The sequence below is a fragment of the Sinohyriopsis cumingii genome, chromosome 16 (assembly GCF_028554795.1).
Source record: "Sinohyriopsis cumingii isolate HCF-2022 chromosome 16, ASM2855479v2, whole genome shotgun sequence".
Taxonomy (NCBI): domain Eukaryota; kingdom Metazoa; phylum Mollusca; class Bivalvia; order Unionida; family Unionidae; genus Sinohyriopsis; species Sinohyriopsis cumingii.
This window is the reverse complement of record NC_142976.1, coordinates 66,145,524-66,161,977: the sequence shown is the minus strand read 5'-3', so window position 1 is coordinate 66,161,977 and position 16,454 is coordinate 66,145,524. Positions and strand designations below refer to the sequence as shown.

The following is a 16,454-nucleotide window of genomic DNA, read 5'->3' as shown; positions in this document are numbered from 1 at the left end:
GATAGTATATTTTTTTCTTCTTCTTCTCGTGTGTGGATAGTATATTTGGTTGCGTGGATAGTATAATAAGGTTTCCGTTGCTCCTTTCCGTATGTGGATAGTAGACAATATGTGAAGTGAGTGTAGAGATATTTTCCTTCATGTCCGTGCTTCACAAATATTAAGTCAAAGCGTTAGTCATTCGCGCCATTCTACATAAAATAAAATAAAATGTACATATATTTGTTCAGTGAGTTAAAAAAACTGTTGGTACTGGATGATGGAGGTCACCTATGTGATGGAAAAGCTAGAAATGGAATTAAAGTATCCTGGTAGCCTAGACTTCGTGACCAGTTTGAAATTAGCCAGAGACCTGGTACAATGAATGATTGAGGAAGAAGTGGAAAAAATAAGAAGATTGATCCAACCTCCGTATGTGAGAGTAGGAAGCTTGAAGGGAAAACTTGATAATGTAATGAAAGTCGGGTGCTTTGTAGAAGAGACATTGTACTGAACTGAGTGGTCCTTTGTAAAGTGGAGACTAGGCCAGCTAAAAATTCAGAAGAAATTATAAAAAAGGTAATGAAAGAGGAGGTGTAAAAATTAACGACACATGGCAAAGAAGAGAATTGAACAAGACAATAGAAAGAAAAAAAGATAGATTAAAAAACAAGGTACAGGATAAAGTTAGATCCATGGGCCATTCTGACCTGATGCCAGAGAAGGAAATGAAGAAGAAGAAAGTTATCATTGGGAAAGTGAGGAGCTGGTGGAAAAAATGGGGAAAATAGACTAAGAATCCAAAAGGCCCTTTTCAGTGCTATTCATATGCCTCAAAAACATTTGCTTTCTTGCCTCAATTTTTTAAAAAGTCTGTTGTATAGTAGTTTGTGTTTGTATGTTGTCTGTGTTATCTCTATCTTTGTCCCTGTATGAATGGTATGTCCTCTTGTCTTTCAAAAATCCCTATTCCCATGTTCAATTTCCCTTGTCGCTAGACAGTCCCATTCTTATTTGTCGCTCTATAGTCCCATCCATATTAATTTTCCTAATGTTAAATTCCCCTTGTCGCCAGAGTACAACACCCCCTAGTTTAATATTAAAATCCCATAGTCGCTATGGTATCCCCTAACTACTAGCATTGTATAACTAGCGTGTGCACATGATACAAGAACAATTCACGAAAATAAACAGAACAAAAACAATTTGAAAAAAAGCAATGACTAGACAGAAAAGGTTACTGTTGCTATAACAAAATGTACATGAATAATCAAAATAACGGCCAAAGAGACTGGACAGATCAGGTAAATTCTTCACTACCCAAAGTCAAGCATGAAGCCAAGGCAAGAAGGATGATATTTTGAATGAATGGAACTGAACTGACACAACCGTCAGACCGGAATAACGTTCTTTATGCTTTATACCTCGAATTACTAGCTTTAGTGATAAGTATGTATGCTTCTGTGTATATATGTATGCGAACAGAGGTCGTGGGTTCGATCACCGAGAGAGTCATACCAAACACTTGCAAAATTTATACAGCTGCCACACTTCGCACTCAGCAGTAGGAGGTTAGTGTTAGGATTGGTTGGTCTGGTGTAAGGATAATGTGGCCGGGTGGGACATCATGCAACATGTCTGCGGCACGATGCCCCAGTGCTAAACATCACTAGTAACTGTCACACTGCAGACATCATAGCGATATGACTTAAAAATTGTTAATACTACGTTAAAATTCCAAATCACACAGACAGACACACACACATACACATAGAGAAAGATTTTCAAGACGGATGCTATGGTGTTAGTCATGCTCCATTTTTGAGGAACTAAGCATTATAAGCAGTCATTTAGTGAAACCATATAATGACTTGACTATAAAACATAATTTACAAGATTTTCAGCATGACAATACTACTGCAGATATTACTGTTCAAGCTGGAACAACTGTTTCCATGCTGACTTTATACAGCCTGGCCATCCAAGTACTAAATCCCGTTTTATATTCCTATGTAGCCGTCAATCAGTAGTGAAATTATTGTTTTGTCATGCTGCCGCAAAACTAAATTAAAATTAGTGGATATATTTAAGTCTTTGATAATGTTATTTATGGGAATAATTAATGTCATCATGATGCATTAATATTGTGTCCAAAGTAAATTTTGGCAGAGAACAACATAAACACACAATTTTTACAATCATTTTTAATAGAACACATAAAATAGTCTTGATAATGTGTGTAATAATAATAATAATAATAATAATAATAATAATAATAATGTTGGTAGATGCATGATAATCATGAAAAGTGAACCTGTGTACAGAAATCACCTGTATCTTTTCCCATGGGTGTCTGGTATTTACGACCTTCTCTCTCTCTTTCTCTTACTCTGTATAGAGAGCCAATTATACGTCAGACAACGGACGTGCTAACCCTGAATTCTACTGGAGAATGCTTGATAATACTAACATAACTTTAATAAACATGAAAAAAAGCAGTAACATGATGGGGATAGTATTTCGCTTCTGGTTAGTGTGTACAAATTGAAATCGTCTAACCTATATATATATATATATATATATATATATATATATATATATATATATATATATATATATATATATATATATATATATATATATATATATATATATATATATATATATATAATATATATATATATATATATATATATATATATATATATATATATATATATATATATATATATATATATATATATATATATATATATATATATATATATATATATATATATATATATATATATATATATATATATATATATATATATATATAAACATCTCTACACTCACTTCACATATTGTCTACTATCCACACATGGAAAGGAGCACAAAAACCTTATTATACTATCCACACGCGAGAAGAATAAAACAAAATATACTATTAAAACCTCAAATTACTATATATACAGTGATATACGGATAGGTTAGAATTATAGCTCTCTTGTATGATACTAACCATTTCAAGTATTTTCAAGATTCCATTCAAAGTCCTAAAATAAACTCTGTCCAAGCCAATCCCATCTCCTGATGCTTGTGCTCTTGGTGTGTTCGTACTATGCTCGTTTGTTGACATGATTCTCTGGAGTCTCGAAGACGGTGACCTGAAACGTAAAAAAACGGTTGTATTGTCTTTACGTTGTTTCATTATTTAGCAATATATAAGTCCAGTGTGATGTGAGATGACTCTCCTGGTTGACCAATGGTAACAACAGCTGATCAATAGATCTGGGTTAGTAGCATCATTTCGGTTTCAATTTTGTTCATCGCTGATGATTGCAGCATACATTATAGAACAACTGTTTCGATATTTCTAAACATTTTGTTATCTTGATCGATATTTGATCACATATCAGCCACATTTTCTCAATGTTGAAACGCATTTATGACTGAATTCTGTCTGTCAGCGACGTTCATATTCTGCTGAGATGTTATCATTAAATATTTGTAGTAACATGATATGTCTTCAAGTTAGAATGCTTAAAGTCATATTTGGTAACATTCTGTTAAGGTTTATTTCAAACGTGTTCTCATTTTAGCGACAACGGCCTTATTTATTGTTTATCGACAGCATTTATGCTAATTGTAAAGGTCATGGTTCGGGTATTTTCTTTCAATCTCCCACTAAACAAAGTTTAAGCTACGAAAGAGTTAAATTCATAAAACTGAATCAAAGTTTAATTTTATTTTAATTACACATTTTCAAACTCCAGGAACATCCCACCTGCATTACTTCATGATGGTCAGATCCCTGCCTAGATTACTCCCCCCTTATGCCATGCAGGAGGGTACGTCATGTACATCCAAACGCCTCATGGAGGCCCAAATTTGGTTATCTATTGTTTCGAACATTTTTAAAATTAGCGCTTTTAAAAAGTCCTTCAAGTGTTTCTATCCTTAAAAAAAATGTGGGCTCTATTGATGATGAATCTGCAACTTTGTACATCTCTAGGGTCTCTACATGTCTTTATGCTTCCTTTCAAATTTGGTCAGATTATTTTCAATGGATTTTGAGAAATAATTAAATACTGTTCAGATTTTAGTTATGATGATCAAATTTGATGAAGGATTGTCATCACTGGTATAACTCTGAACGCCCTCAAAAATTACTTTCTGTCAAATTTGGTCAAATTCTTTCAGTGGTTTTTATGAAGTTATTTTAATAGTTTTACAGGTTCTTGGATATGTTGTTATCGCTACTCCTCCAGTTATACGAATAAAATTAAAATGATTCCAATCTAATATCCAGTATGGTCATCACAGTGGCCATCTTGACAATTTTGTTATCGATATGTCTCATGACTGAAAATTCATACTTATAATAGGGTTTTCCCTACAACACATTTTATGATGTATAGTTGGTTCCAACATAAAAATGGTCTTAATTTTGATGTTTAGTCTTGTCACCACATTAAACATACTTATGCTGAATCGATATCCGCATCAACGGTTTTACTAAACAACGTGTCATCAATTGTAATTTGCCGTAATAGTACTATGTATACATTAAATATTCCTGCTCCAGTGACCAGCTTGAAAGTCTTGATATCATTGTTTCTCCTTAAGGAGTAGTCATATCAGTATGGTTTTCACTGTAAAAGACATATTTTGATATTTAGTTAATCCTACATGACATCGGTTAAAACCTGACTTCTCATATGACTGTCAAAATCGTTTTCTTGAAAATCTTATAATCACTATTCGCCTTGACGGTTATCGTCACATCGACATTGAGCTTTTCAAAAGGACGTTTTATGATGTCTATATGTTACCAAATATAAATGGCACAAATCTGAGAGCGAATACGGCCATCATAATATTCCTTTTTAAAATATGCCATCGTTTCCACTTCAAAACGGAAAGTCGTATCAACAGCAGTTTCCAACAAAAGACCTCATATCATGCCTTTTTGCTTATGTATAAATTGTGCAAAGCTGACATCCAAAATAACAGCTATTTTGAATCTCTTGTTTTGCTAAAGAATATCAAAGACGGTTTCAACACTCAGCAGTATAAGGAAGAAATGATCATGACTCTTGTTTATTAATGTTTTGTCATATTAGAATACAGACTAGTATCATTGGTGCAGATATAGTGGCCATACCAGATGGTGGATCATCGACATTGGTACAATTATGAAACCTCAATATGCTAGAATAGATTTTGTAAAATTTGTTTAGATTTTGTTGAGCAGCTTTTGAGAAGGAGTTGTTTAAGGATTTTTTTATTGTTACTAACAGTGGTCATATCTAATAAAGAGGGTAAGCCGGAAAGATACCAACATGTACCGGTTACATCCAAGGGCACATTTGCACACTATTTGACCAGTTCTGTCTGTTGCTTCTCTGTTGAGGCGGTGTGCTTTTTTATATGCACCTACACCTGTTCTAACTCTAGCTTACAGTATAAGTCAGTGTGATTACAGTAGGTGTTTTTATTCGAAAAACAGGGTTTGTACCTGTGTAATCACTTCCAATTAGGATTGTCTTCTGCTTCAAACAACACAAACTGATTTCTTGGATATGTTCAAAGGTTAGTTCCAATTTTCCAGCTGTTACGTGTTTATGCTCGAAAAAGCTTTGAAAAATTAACAAATTATGAATTTCCCTTGAAAAAAACTGTAAAGATGAAAAAGCAAAATAAGAAATTACGGTTTTAAGAATCAAATCCAAAAATGATCAAAGAATTATCCACGAATACAATTTTAGAAGTCCTAAGATTCAAATGTTCTAATCAATTCAAGTTCGAATCCAGAAGAAAAATCCAAGATGGAATGCGATGATATATGCTATATCATGTACTGTATTGAAGTCTACAGTTCCTTGTAGAAACACAAGAAATAATCTGGTGTTTGCATTAATGAAATTTCTTTGTTCACGAATTCTGTAAGAGCACTCAAAATATTTCCAGGGAAACCATTTTGTCTTTTAAAATCCAAATAATTCAAATAAACATTAAAATGTAATTCCCAAAGTAACTCAACAAAAGAAACACCTTTACATCTCAGTGGTTAGAAGCCCAACTGTGTGATCTCTCTCTAAGGGATGGTTTAAAACTTGAATATACATAGCACTTCCACCACAAAGAAAAATAAAGATTTATTTGATAATTCTTTCTTTTTTGCCACAGACGAATTATATATGAGGTTAAAAAGAACTCATATAAATTACACACAGTGTACGTGAAATAATACATTGTTAAACATGGGAAAGTGCATCTGCTATTAAATTATATTTTCCCTTGATGTGCCTGATATCAATATCATATTCTTGTAATAACAATATCCACCTTAGTAGTCTTTGAAATTTACTTTTCATCTTGCCGATGAAAGTAAGGGGGTTATTGTCAATAAACAATAATCAAAGAAGAAGCCGAACTAATATAAACTTCAAAATGTTATAATGCCACTATCAAAGCCACACATTCCTTCTCGATTGTTGTGTAATTTTTTATGCTTATTTAATTTCTTAGAAAGATAGAACACTAGATGATCAATATCTTTTTCATCTTCTTGAATTAAAACTCTCCAAAGCCAACATAACTCGCATCAACAGACAATTTAAATGATTGGCTCAAATTTGGAGCTGTAAGAGCTGGCGCGCTTTTAAATATGGTTTTTAACTTGTCAAAAACATCCTGACATTTTTCAGTCCAAATGAACTTGTTTTTCGTACTCAATAAATTTGTCAGAAATTATAGAAAAATTGGAACAAGATGTTCGATAGTATCCGGCCATAACTAAAAGTCGCATTGGTAGCTTTTTATTAACAGGCACAGGGAAATTCAGAGATAACACTGACCTTAGAATCTATAGGTTTAACTTGTTCATGTCCCACGATATGTCCTAGAAAAGTTACAATAACACGACAGAACTCACTTTAAGATATATTAATTGTCAAACATGCATCTCTCAGTCTGTCAAAGAATTTCCGAATTGTTGCTAAATGTTCTTTCCAGGTGTCGTTGTAGATGATGACATCATTGATGTAAGCATCACAATTGTCAAGACCAGAGGTAATCACATTCATGAGACGCTGAAATGTACTTGGCGACCCTTTCATCCCAAACGGCATTACTTTATATTGGTAACGTCCATCAGGAGTCACGAATATCTAACCTTCCTTTGCTCTTTCTGTTAGTAGAATTTGCCAACATCTATCTAGATGGTCAAATTTGCTAGCATACTTGACATTCCGGATCTTATCAATACAGTCATCGATTCTTGGTAATGGGAATGAATATGTGTCTGTCACACTCTGCACCTTCCTATAATGAGTACACATACAGAAGGTTTCATCTGGTTTTGGAACAATTATGCATGGTGAACTCCAATCACTTTTACTGGGCTCTATGAAATCATTTTTCAGCAAATACTGACTTTCTATTTTCAAGTATTCCTGTTTGAGAGGGTTCATCCTGTACGGGTGTTATTTTACAGGTTTGGAATTTACAATGTTAACGTCATGGAATATTTTGCTGGTTCATGTAGGAACATCTGGAAATAAGTGCTCATATTCAAATAAGAACTATCTGGTTTCAAATTGTTTCTTGCTTTTGCAAATGTGAAAGTTTCTGGTCAAGAATTTTCTTAATTTCTGAATTCTGAAGATTCAACACTCCAACATCAGTAGAATCCATTGATATTCCTTCAAACAAATCTTCACTGGGCGGGATAGGTGCAACTAAATTAATTGCATGTGTAACCTGGCTATCGCTTTCAGTATACTGGTACTCCTCTAATTGGTTTAGATCCCAGTAGCACATATATACTTATATTATAATTTATCTCATTCATTTTCTTCTTAACTTTAAAAGAGCCGTAATATCTAATCTGAAGAAAAATTTGAAGAATGCGCAAGAGAGACATAACTCTATTATTACCAAACGTTCTCTCCATTTTAGTTCTGTGTAACCATGATTTCATTTTTGACTTGAAATGCTGAATGCCAAATTCAAACATAATAGGCTGGAAAGTTCCAGACCCAATATTTGACCCTTTACCCAATTGGACTGAGTTGGGAAGGTCAAATTGAATAATAAAATCTTTTAAAGTTTTAATATTCCTCAAAGGGATTTGATCTGGAATCCATGTTGACGCACACATAATGGTCAACAGGTAATGGTGACCTGATTTGGTCTTAGGTAAATGACCATCACAATCTATCATAATTCTGCTAATTGGTTCGCCAAAGGCAGGAATAGGTTATACATGAGGATTAGGTATTTTCTGATTGGGTTTTCCTACCATTTGACAAGTATGACAAGATCTACAGTACTTACCAACATCACTTTTGATTTTTGGCCTATTGAAATGAGTCAAGAGCTGGTGATACGTTTTAATTATCCCTAAGTGACTGGCCAATGGAGTTTCATGGGCCAGACTAAGTATTTCCTCTTTGTAAGGTTTTGGAACTACAATTTGATAGTTCACTGGCCACTCATCTTCAGCAGGTACCTCGGGAGGTCTCCATTTTCTCACAAGAATTGCATTTTTAATGAAATAGCAGACAAGAACTTCAGTGTCTTCAGTTTCACTAATGGCACTTTGAAACGAACAGGAGATCTCAGGATATTTTTTCCTGTTCGACGACAAGTGAATATCGTTTATCACCCTGATCAGAATTAAGAGAACGAATCGATAAAAGAAGATCACTGTGATTAATGCATTCTGATTACTCCGAACAAAAGTAACCCCATCAAAAGACTCACCAATACATGTGTCAGCTAAAGGAACGATTTCCATTATCAATATCATTCTCAAGAGATTATTTTGCCATATTTCTGGTAACTGCACAAGCTAGGAATAAATCAGGGATTTCTTTTTCAACTGGATTGATTTTCTAATCCAAAATAGGTTGTCAATTACAAGTGGATTAACCACAACCTTGTCTCCGGCTAGGTCGTTGCCTAATAATAAATGCATGCCCTCAACAGGTAAAACATACACTGTGCCAACTGTCACGGGTCCTGATACTACGCCTGATGACATTTACAAAGCCGCAATCTACTCCCTGAATAAGAACACTCTCATTGAAGAATACTTCTCAGAAAAATGCAAAATACAAAATACATGACAATACAATATCTGAGAAGCTCCTGTGTCGCTTAAACTTTTAAAAGGGATAGGGTGAGCCAAATCACCAAAGAGTGATATAGAATTTTTTTATATGAATGGTTCATAATTTTCCATAATAAAATCAGACCGGGGTTTGTTAGACCCAACAAATGCATTGCTTTCAATACATGACTGTGATCTTGACTTCTTAGAAATAAGAGCATTTGGAATAAGTCTGTCTTGATTCTGAAGCCTATTTTTCAATTTGTACCAATCAGAAATAACGTGTCCTTTTTCGAGGAATAGGTACATTTAGAAAGAGACAAGGATCTTGAATTTAGCTTATCAGAAGCTTGAATTTTAGAAGTTGTGCCAGTCTGATTTTAGAAGGGCTTGTATTAGCTTGAAATACTTTTCTGCCATAAGTCTGTTTAGTAGAAGTTTTATTTACAAAAGGAACTGTCTGAGTTAAAGAATACTCAGCAGCAGCTCGAGCATCATTTTCCAAGGATTCAATATGATGCTCGTCACAGTGTTTGAAATCTTCAAGTAATATAAGTTGTTTGAGACTTTCATAATCTTGGCTACGCACCATCTATAAAATAACTTGTCTTTTTCTCTAGCAAATTCGACATGAGCTTGTCCAGCTTCTTTTCTATAGTTTCTGAAGTTTTGCCGATAAGCATCAGGGACTAACTCATAACCCCTTAGGATGGATTCTTTATCCGTTTCATAGTCACCACTTTGTTGAAATGACAGTAAACGGTAAATATCATTAGCTTCACCACTGAGTACACATTGTAATAATTGAGTCCAATGCTCCCTTGACCATTTCAAATTATACCGACTTTTTCAAAATAGGAAAATATTTGTCTACATCTTTGTTTTCTAATCTGATATTCTTTGTAAGATCTAAACGTAAGTTTGGCTTTGAATTGTGAATATGCTTTTCACTGGACAGCTCCATGTATTTTATTCTAAACTGATATTCCCTCTCTTTCTCTCGTTCTTCTTTCTCTAATTGTATTTGCATTTTTTCTTTTTTAATTACATTTGTTTGTCTTTTTCCCTTTGTTCCGCTTGTAAATGATTTGTTTCTTTCTGTAACTGTATTTGGTTTTCTTTCTTTGGTCCTTACCTAACTGCATTTGCATGGTTTTCTCTCCTTCATGTCTCTCTCTCTCTCTCTCTCTCTCTCTCTCTCTCTCTCTCTCTCTCTCTATCTATCTATCTATCTATCTATCTTCTTCTTCTTCTTCTTCTTCTTCTTCTTCTTCTTCTTCTACTACTACTACTACTTCTTCTTCCCCCTGCGGGTCCGGGGTTGTAGAATTGGCCCGACGTGTCTCGCTACGTGTCCTACAAGGCGACTAAGTAGAGGCAACCTGTTTGCCGTGGGTTGTGTCCCGTGTCGGGGGAGGAAAGGATCCTGGTAGTTGAGCAGAGGCTTTCCGATGCAATACACTACTTTGGCCTTTACTTCTTCAAGACGGGTGGTCGGGATGGACCCGGTCTAGACAAATCGGCTGGTCACGCCAAGCCCTAGGAAGTCTTTATTTACTTTCTCACCTTTATCTTTCTCCTTGTATCTCACTTGATACCACCGTTGCCCCTATAATCTATTCCTTTATCTTTCCCTTCCCCAAGTCTTAGAAGACTTCCTAGAAGGCGGTGGCTTAACGGGTCAATCGAAAGGTAATTTTACCGACCCTAGAAACTGGAAACTTCACGGGTCAATCTAAGGTAATTTTATCAACTGACTATGGCATCTGTGTATCCCTGGCACTTGAAAAGTGTCCCCTTGTTGGGCTCCACGGTGGGCGGGGAGCACGGGTGCTGATTTTTATTTCAGCCAACATGGATATTTCCAAAAAATATCAAAATAAACGATCCAAAACTTTATTTGACTCTGATGACAAACCATGAAGTGTGGACACATTTCCACGCTTCATGGTCATACTGTCCAAAGATGCCACAAAACCGCTTGCCTCACTCTCTTCGTTTGTGATCGATTTCATACACCAAAGAGTGTAAAAAAAATGAAATCGGGTTGCCTTCTTGTGGAGTGTGAGCGACGAGGTCAAACAGAAAATATCGAGAAAATGAAAACTTTCTTCGATATTCCAGTTACCTCGTTCGCTCACACCACACTCAATACATCCAAAGGCGTAATTCGTTGTCGCGACTTGGCTGGAGTCAGCGACACAGATATCATTGAAGGAATGAAAAACGAAGGTGTCACTGCAGTACGTAGAATACGTATTAACCGTAATAACAACCTGCAGGACACTAACACCATTGTACTCACCTTCAACAAACCAACCGTACCCAAAGTGGTTAAAGTTGGCTTCTTGCAAGTGAAGGTTGAGATATACATTCCAAACCCCCTTCCATGCTATAAGTGTCAAAAATACGGCCATCACGAAGACCGGTGCTCAAAAAGCCAAATATGTGGCCGATGCGGAGACTATTCTCATCAGGAATTTGATTGCAGAGCAACTCATCATTGTGTCAACTGTGGAAAGGAGCACTACGCCAATTCCAAGGATTGCGATACCTGGAAACAGGAGAAGGAAATTCAGAGGGTAAAATACACAACTAATATTCCCTTTCCAGAAGCCAGAAAACTTGTACAGGCCAAAACAGCCCATCCTGGCCCATCCTTCTCCACTGTAGTGAAGAACAATCCTAAAACAACGCAGGACACTCAAACACAGACAGATCTACCCGATTCAACACCAAGCTCTAATACCCCCCATTACCAAGCACAGAAAAACACGGCATCTACACAAACTACTTTCAACAATACCCAACCACCGAAATCACCAAAAAACAAAAACAAATCTCACGGAAACAGGCAACAAAAGAGGGCAGATGACCCTTTCAAACTTTACAACAGGTTTGGAGACATTGAGAGCATGGATGCAGAAGAAACTGCTTCATGCGCTCAAGGTAGCTCCAGACCCACAAACAATTCACCCCCGTACTTCCTCCAGAGAAATAACCACACAAAGTGCTCCCGCGAAAAGTCTAACCTAGGTCCACAATCTTCAATTTAAAAGGATTATGAAGAATACCATCATACAATGGAACTGTAGAGGACTTAAAGCAAATGACAATGATATTCTCCTACTTTTAAACGAGCATGATCCTGCAGTACTATGTCTTCAGGAAACATTTTTGAAAGATAGGAATAACATCACACTTAAAAACTATTCCCTGTTTAACAACTACTCTAAAACTGTTGACAGGGCCTCAGGAGGAGTCTCTGCTATTGTGAACAACAGAGCCCCTCATAGCGTCATCCCTTTAAACACAAATTGACAAGCGTCACTCTAAATCTAGTGATTACCTTTTGTTCTATTTGCATACCACCAAACACCAACCTAGTACCAAACGAATTAGACAATCTTGTTCAACAACTCCCCGCACCCTTTGTTTTACTCGGGGATTTTAATGCCCATAACATTTTATGGGGATCAAATCACATAAGTGACAGAGGTCACAAAATAGAAGACTTCATTTCCAGACACGATTTGTGTCTATATAATACCAAATCACCGACATATTTACACCCAGGAACGGGTACATACACGTGTATCGATTTGACAATTTGTTCCCCATCGCTGCTTTTGGACTATGAATGGAAGGTCGTTGATGACTTTCACAGCAGTGATCACTTTCCAATCTCTCTTAAAACACCGACGTTACAATTGACGAAGCAATTCCACATTGGAATTTAAAGAAGGCCGACTGGGCCAAATTTGAAACACTTTGTACAACTAGACTTAACAGGGATACTGTTTTAAACAACAATAACCCTTTTCAATATTTTACTTCTGTTTTAGTCGACATTGCAGAAGAATCCATTCCCAAGTCCTCACCAAACAGTAAAAAACCCTCAAAACTGTGGTTCACAAACGAATGTAAAGAGGCCATTAGACAATGCCGAGAAGTACTGAAACATTTTGATAATCGTCCAACGCCCGAAAATTAAACTAAGTACCGTATTATTCGAGCAAAAGTCCGCCGCACGATTAAAGAAAGTAAAAGAGCATCATGGAAAAAAATAAGTTTCAACTCTAAATTCTCGTTCCCCTATAAAGAAAGTCTGGGACACGGTCCGCAAAATAAATGGAAAGGGAAAATACAATTCCTTTCGACATCTCAAACTAAACAACAAGAATATCAATTCCAAACATGACATAGTTAATATACTTGCTGATAGCTTCTCCAAAATTCATCATCCTCTAATTATTCAGAAGCCTTCAGAAGATTAAAAACTCACAAAGAAAAGACACGGTTGAAATTCACATCGAATAACTCAGAAAGTTATAATCAACCGTTCACACTGTTTGAGCTGATGGAATCTCTGAATAAGGCCTACGATACATCCACAGGGCCTGACGAAATACATTACCAGTTTTTGAAAAACCTCCCAAAACTTTCATTAACAGTCCTTCTGGAAGTTTTCAATAATTTATGGATTACTGGTAATGTACCAAAAATTTGGAAAGAGGCAACGGTAATACCAGTTCCCAAACCCGGTAAAGATAGCGCAGATCCTAACAGCTATCGACCAATTGCACTCACAAGTGGTGTGTGCAAAACAATGGAACGAATGATCAATTCTCGGCTTGTCTGGTACTTGGAAACTAACAATTTAATATCTCCTTTTCCAAAGTGGCTTTCGATATGGCCGGAGCACCAACAATCATCTGGTTAGACTAGAAACATTCATTCGCGATGCATTTTTCAAGAAAGAACACTTAGTAGCGGTTTTCTTGATTTAGAAAAGACCTATGACACGACATGGAAGTACGGGATACTAAATGACCTGCACGATCTAGGTCTAAAAGGCCGTCTGCCCTCTTTCATATCCAACTTTCTCTCAGAGAGAAATTCAAGGTACGAGTGGGCTCTACTCTCTCAGATCTCCACGAGCAAGGGATGGATGTGCCCCAGGGCAGTATTTTATCTGTGACACTTTTCAATATCAAAATTAATAGCATCACCAAGTGTGTTACTCCTGGTGTGGATTGCTCGCCATATGTTGATGATTTTCTCATATGTTATCGATCAAAGCACATGCATACAAAAGAAAGACAACTACAGCAAAACATAAACAAGATACAAAATTGGGCCAGTACGAACGGCTTTAAATTCTCGAAGTTAAAAACGGTATGCATGCATTTCTGTCAGTTACGACGACACCACGATGAACCTAAACTCACGCTGGATGGAACACTTATTCCAGTTGTCGAGCAAACAAAATGTTTAGGTATACTCTTTGACAGAAAACTGACTTTTATTCCACACCTAAAGAACTTGAAAGCCAAATGCTTAAAAGCACTTAACCTACTTAAAGTAGTAGCGCACACTGACTGGGATGCTGAAAGAAAAGTCATCCCTAATTTTTATAGAACGTTTATTCGCTCCAAACTGGACTATGGTTGCGTTGTGTATGGTTCAGCCAGAAAATCATGTCTTAACATGCTTGATCCAATTCATCATCAGGGAATAAGACTGGTTCTAGGAGCATTTAAAACATCCCCGTGTGAAAGCCTACTAGCTGAAGCAAACGAACGACCGTTATCGCATCGTAGAGAAATGCTTTCCGCACAGTATGCTCTCAAATTAAAATCAAACCCTCTGAATCCTGCTTTTTCGGCTGTTTTTGAACCCAAATGCAAAACCCTATATGAAAATAAACAAAACGCCATACCTACCTTTGGCATTAGAATATCATCCAGCCTTGACAGTACCAAAATTGATCTTTCTAAAATTCAGAAAACGTCCATCTCCGAAACATCACCCTGGCTACTTAAACAACCCAAGGTACATTTTACTCTACACGATGGAAAAAAATCTGAGACAAACCCTTCCGTCTTCCACAACTGTTATCAAGAACTCCTCACCGAATTTAAAAAATACACAAGAATTTATACCGACGGATCAAAGGATGAGGAAAAGGCGGCTGCAGCCTTCGTTTGTGGAAATCACACAACGCAAGTTCGCTTACCAAATGGAGCATCAATTTTTTCAGCTGAAATCAGAGCAATAGACCTTGCTCTGCAACATATAGAAAACATACGTATTTTAAACAGCAGCATCTTCTCTGACTCACTATCAGTACTTCAGTCACTACACAGTAGAAAACTGGAGAATCCATTAATGAAAAGCATACTCGTTAAAAATACCAAGCTGAGTGTCTCCCACAATATTATATAATGTTGGTTACTAGCCATATTGGTATTAAAGGTAACGAACAAGCAGATCGCGCTGCTAAAATGGCCCTTACTCAAGAACTATCTGGTTTTAAAATACCGTATACTGATTTTAAACCTAGTGTCAGAAAGTCCTTATGTCAGAAGTGGCAGGCATCGTGGAATGATGCAGTGAATAACAAACTAGATACAATTAAGCGAACTCTAGGAAAATGGACTCCTTCCTACAGAACCATGCGTAGGGAGGAGATAGTCCTTGCAAGAATCCGAATTGGTCATACTTATATCACCCACTCCCACATACTAAAAGGTGAAGACCCACCAGAGTGCGTATCCTGCAATGAACCATTCACTGTTAAGCACGTTATGACAGAGTGTTTGGACCTGCAACGTACGCGCGATCAGTATTACAATGAGCATAATATGAAAGAACTTTTTGATACTATAAACATCACTCGTATTATAGAGTTCCTGAAAGCAGTGAACATTTACTCTAAACTCTAACTTGTATGCTATCACCTTGTGCAGTTCTATGCAATATATATACCTTCCCTTTTTTAATACCCTTTCATCATTCTTCATTAACAAACACCATTTACATCCCCCGTTGATCGGGAAGCTTAATTTTTCACCGTTACCATCTTATCGTTTTAATTTCAACTATTTGTTGTTTATATCGCTGATATGAGACTTTTTATAATTTTTAAAAGATTATACATATAACATTTTGTTTGGCGCTAAATAGCCTAACAGTGCTGATGCGCCGTTAAAAATCAATCAATCAATCTTCTCTTTCTTCTTCTTCTTCTTCTTTTTCTAATTTTAACATTAATTGTTCCATTTGTAATAACATTTGTTCTTTTTCTTTCTCCAATTTGATTTGTTATTTTTCTTTTTCCAATTGCAATTGCATTTATTTTTCATCTTTTTCTTTCTCAAGTTCCAGCATCCCCAACTCCAATTCCGTCTCGTATTTTAATTTTAATTCCTTTACTTTTATGTCAGAGTCTGATACAGGCTTATTTTCTACCAAATACTGAACCAAAATATTTCTTATTTTCTGTTTTGTTAAGGAAGCCTTTACCTCCGAAATGTCGCAATTTCTGCCAAGTTGAATCAATTCGTCTTTTTTGAAAAGATATAATTGT

The 16,454-nt window shown here is 36.1% G+C and overlaps 1 protein-coding gene across 2 annotated transcripts in view; it reads right to left on the bottom strand.

Moving 5' to 3' along the window:
* LOC149780697 (CKLF-like MARVEL transmembrane domain-containing protein 8) overlaps positions 1-16,454 on the bottom strand; it is a 96,215-nt gene that overhangs the window by 68,567 nt on the left and 11,194 nt on the right. For both annotated transcript variants that reach the window (XM_089937734.1, XM_089937733.1), the window contains exon 2: positions 2,984-3,128. In XM_089937734.1, the coding sequence (XP_089793860.1) occupies positions 2,984-3,100 (117 nt within the window). In that variant the 5' untranslated portion in view covers positions 3,101-3,128. The remainder of the gene's footprint in view (positions 1-2,983; positions 3,129-16,454) is intronic.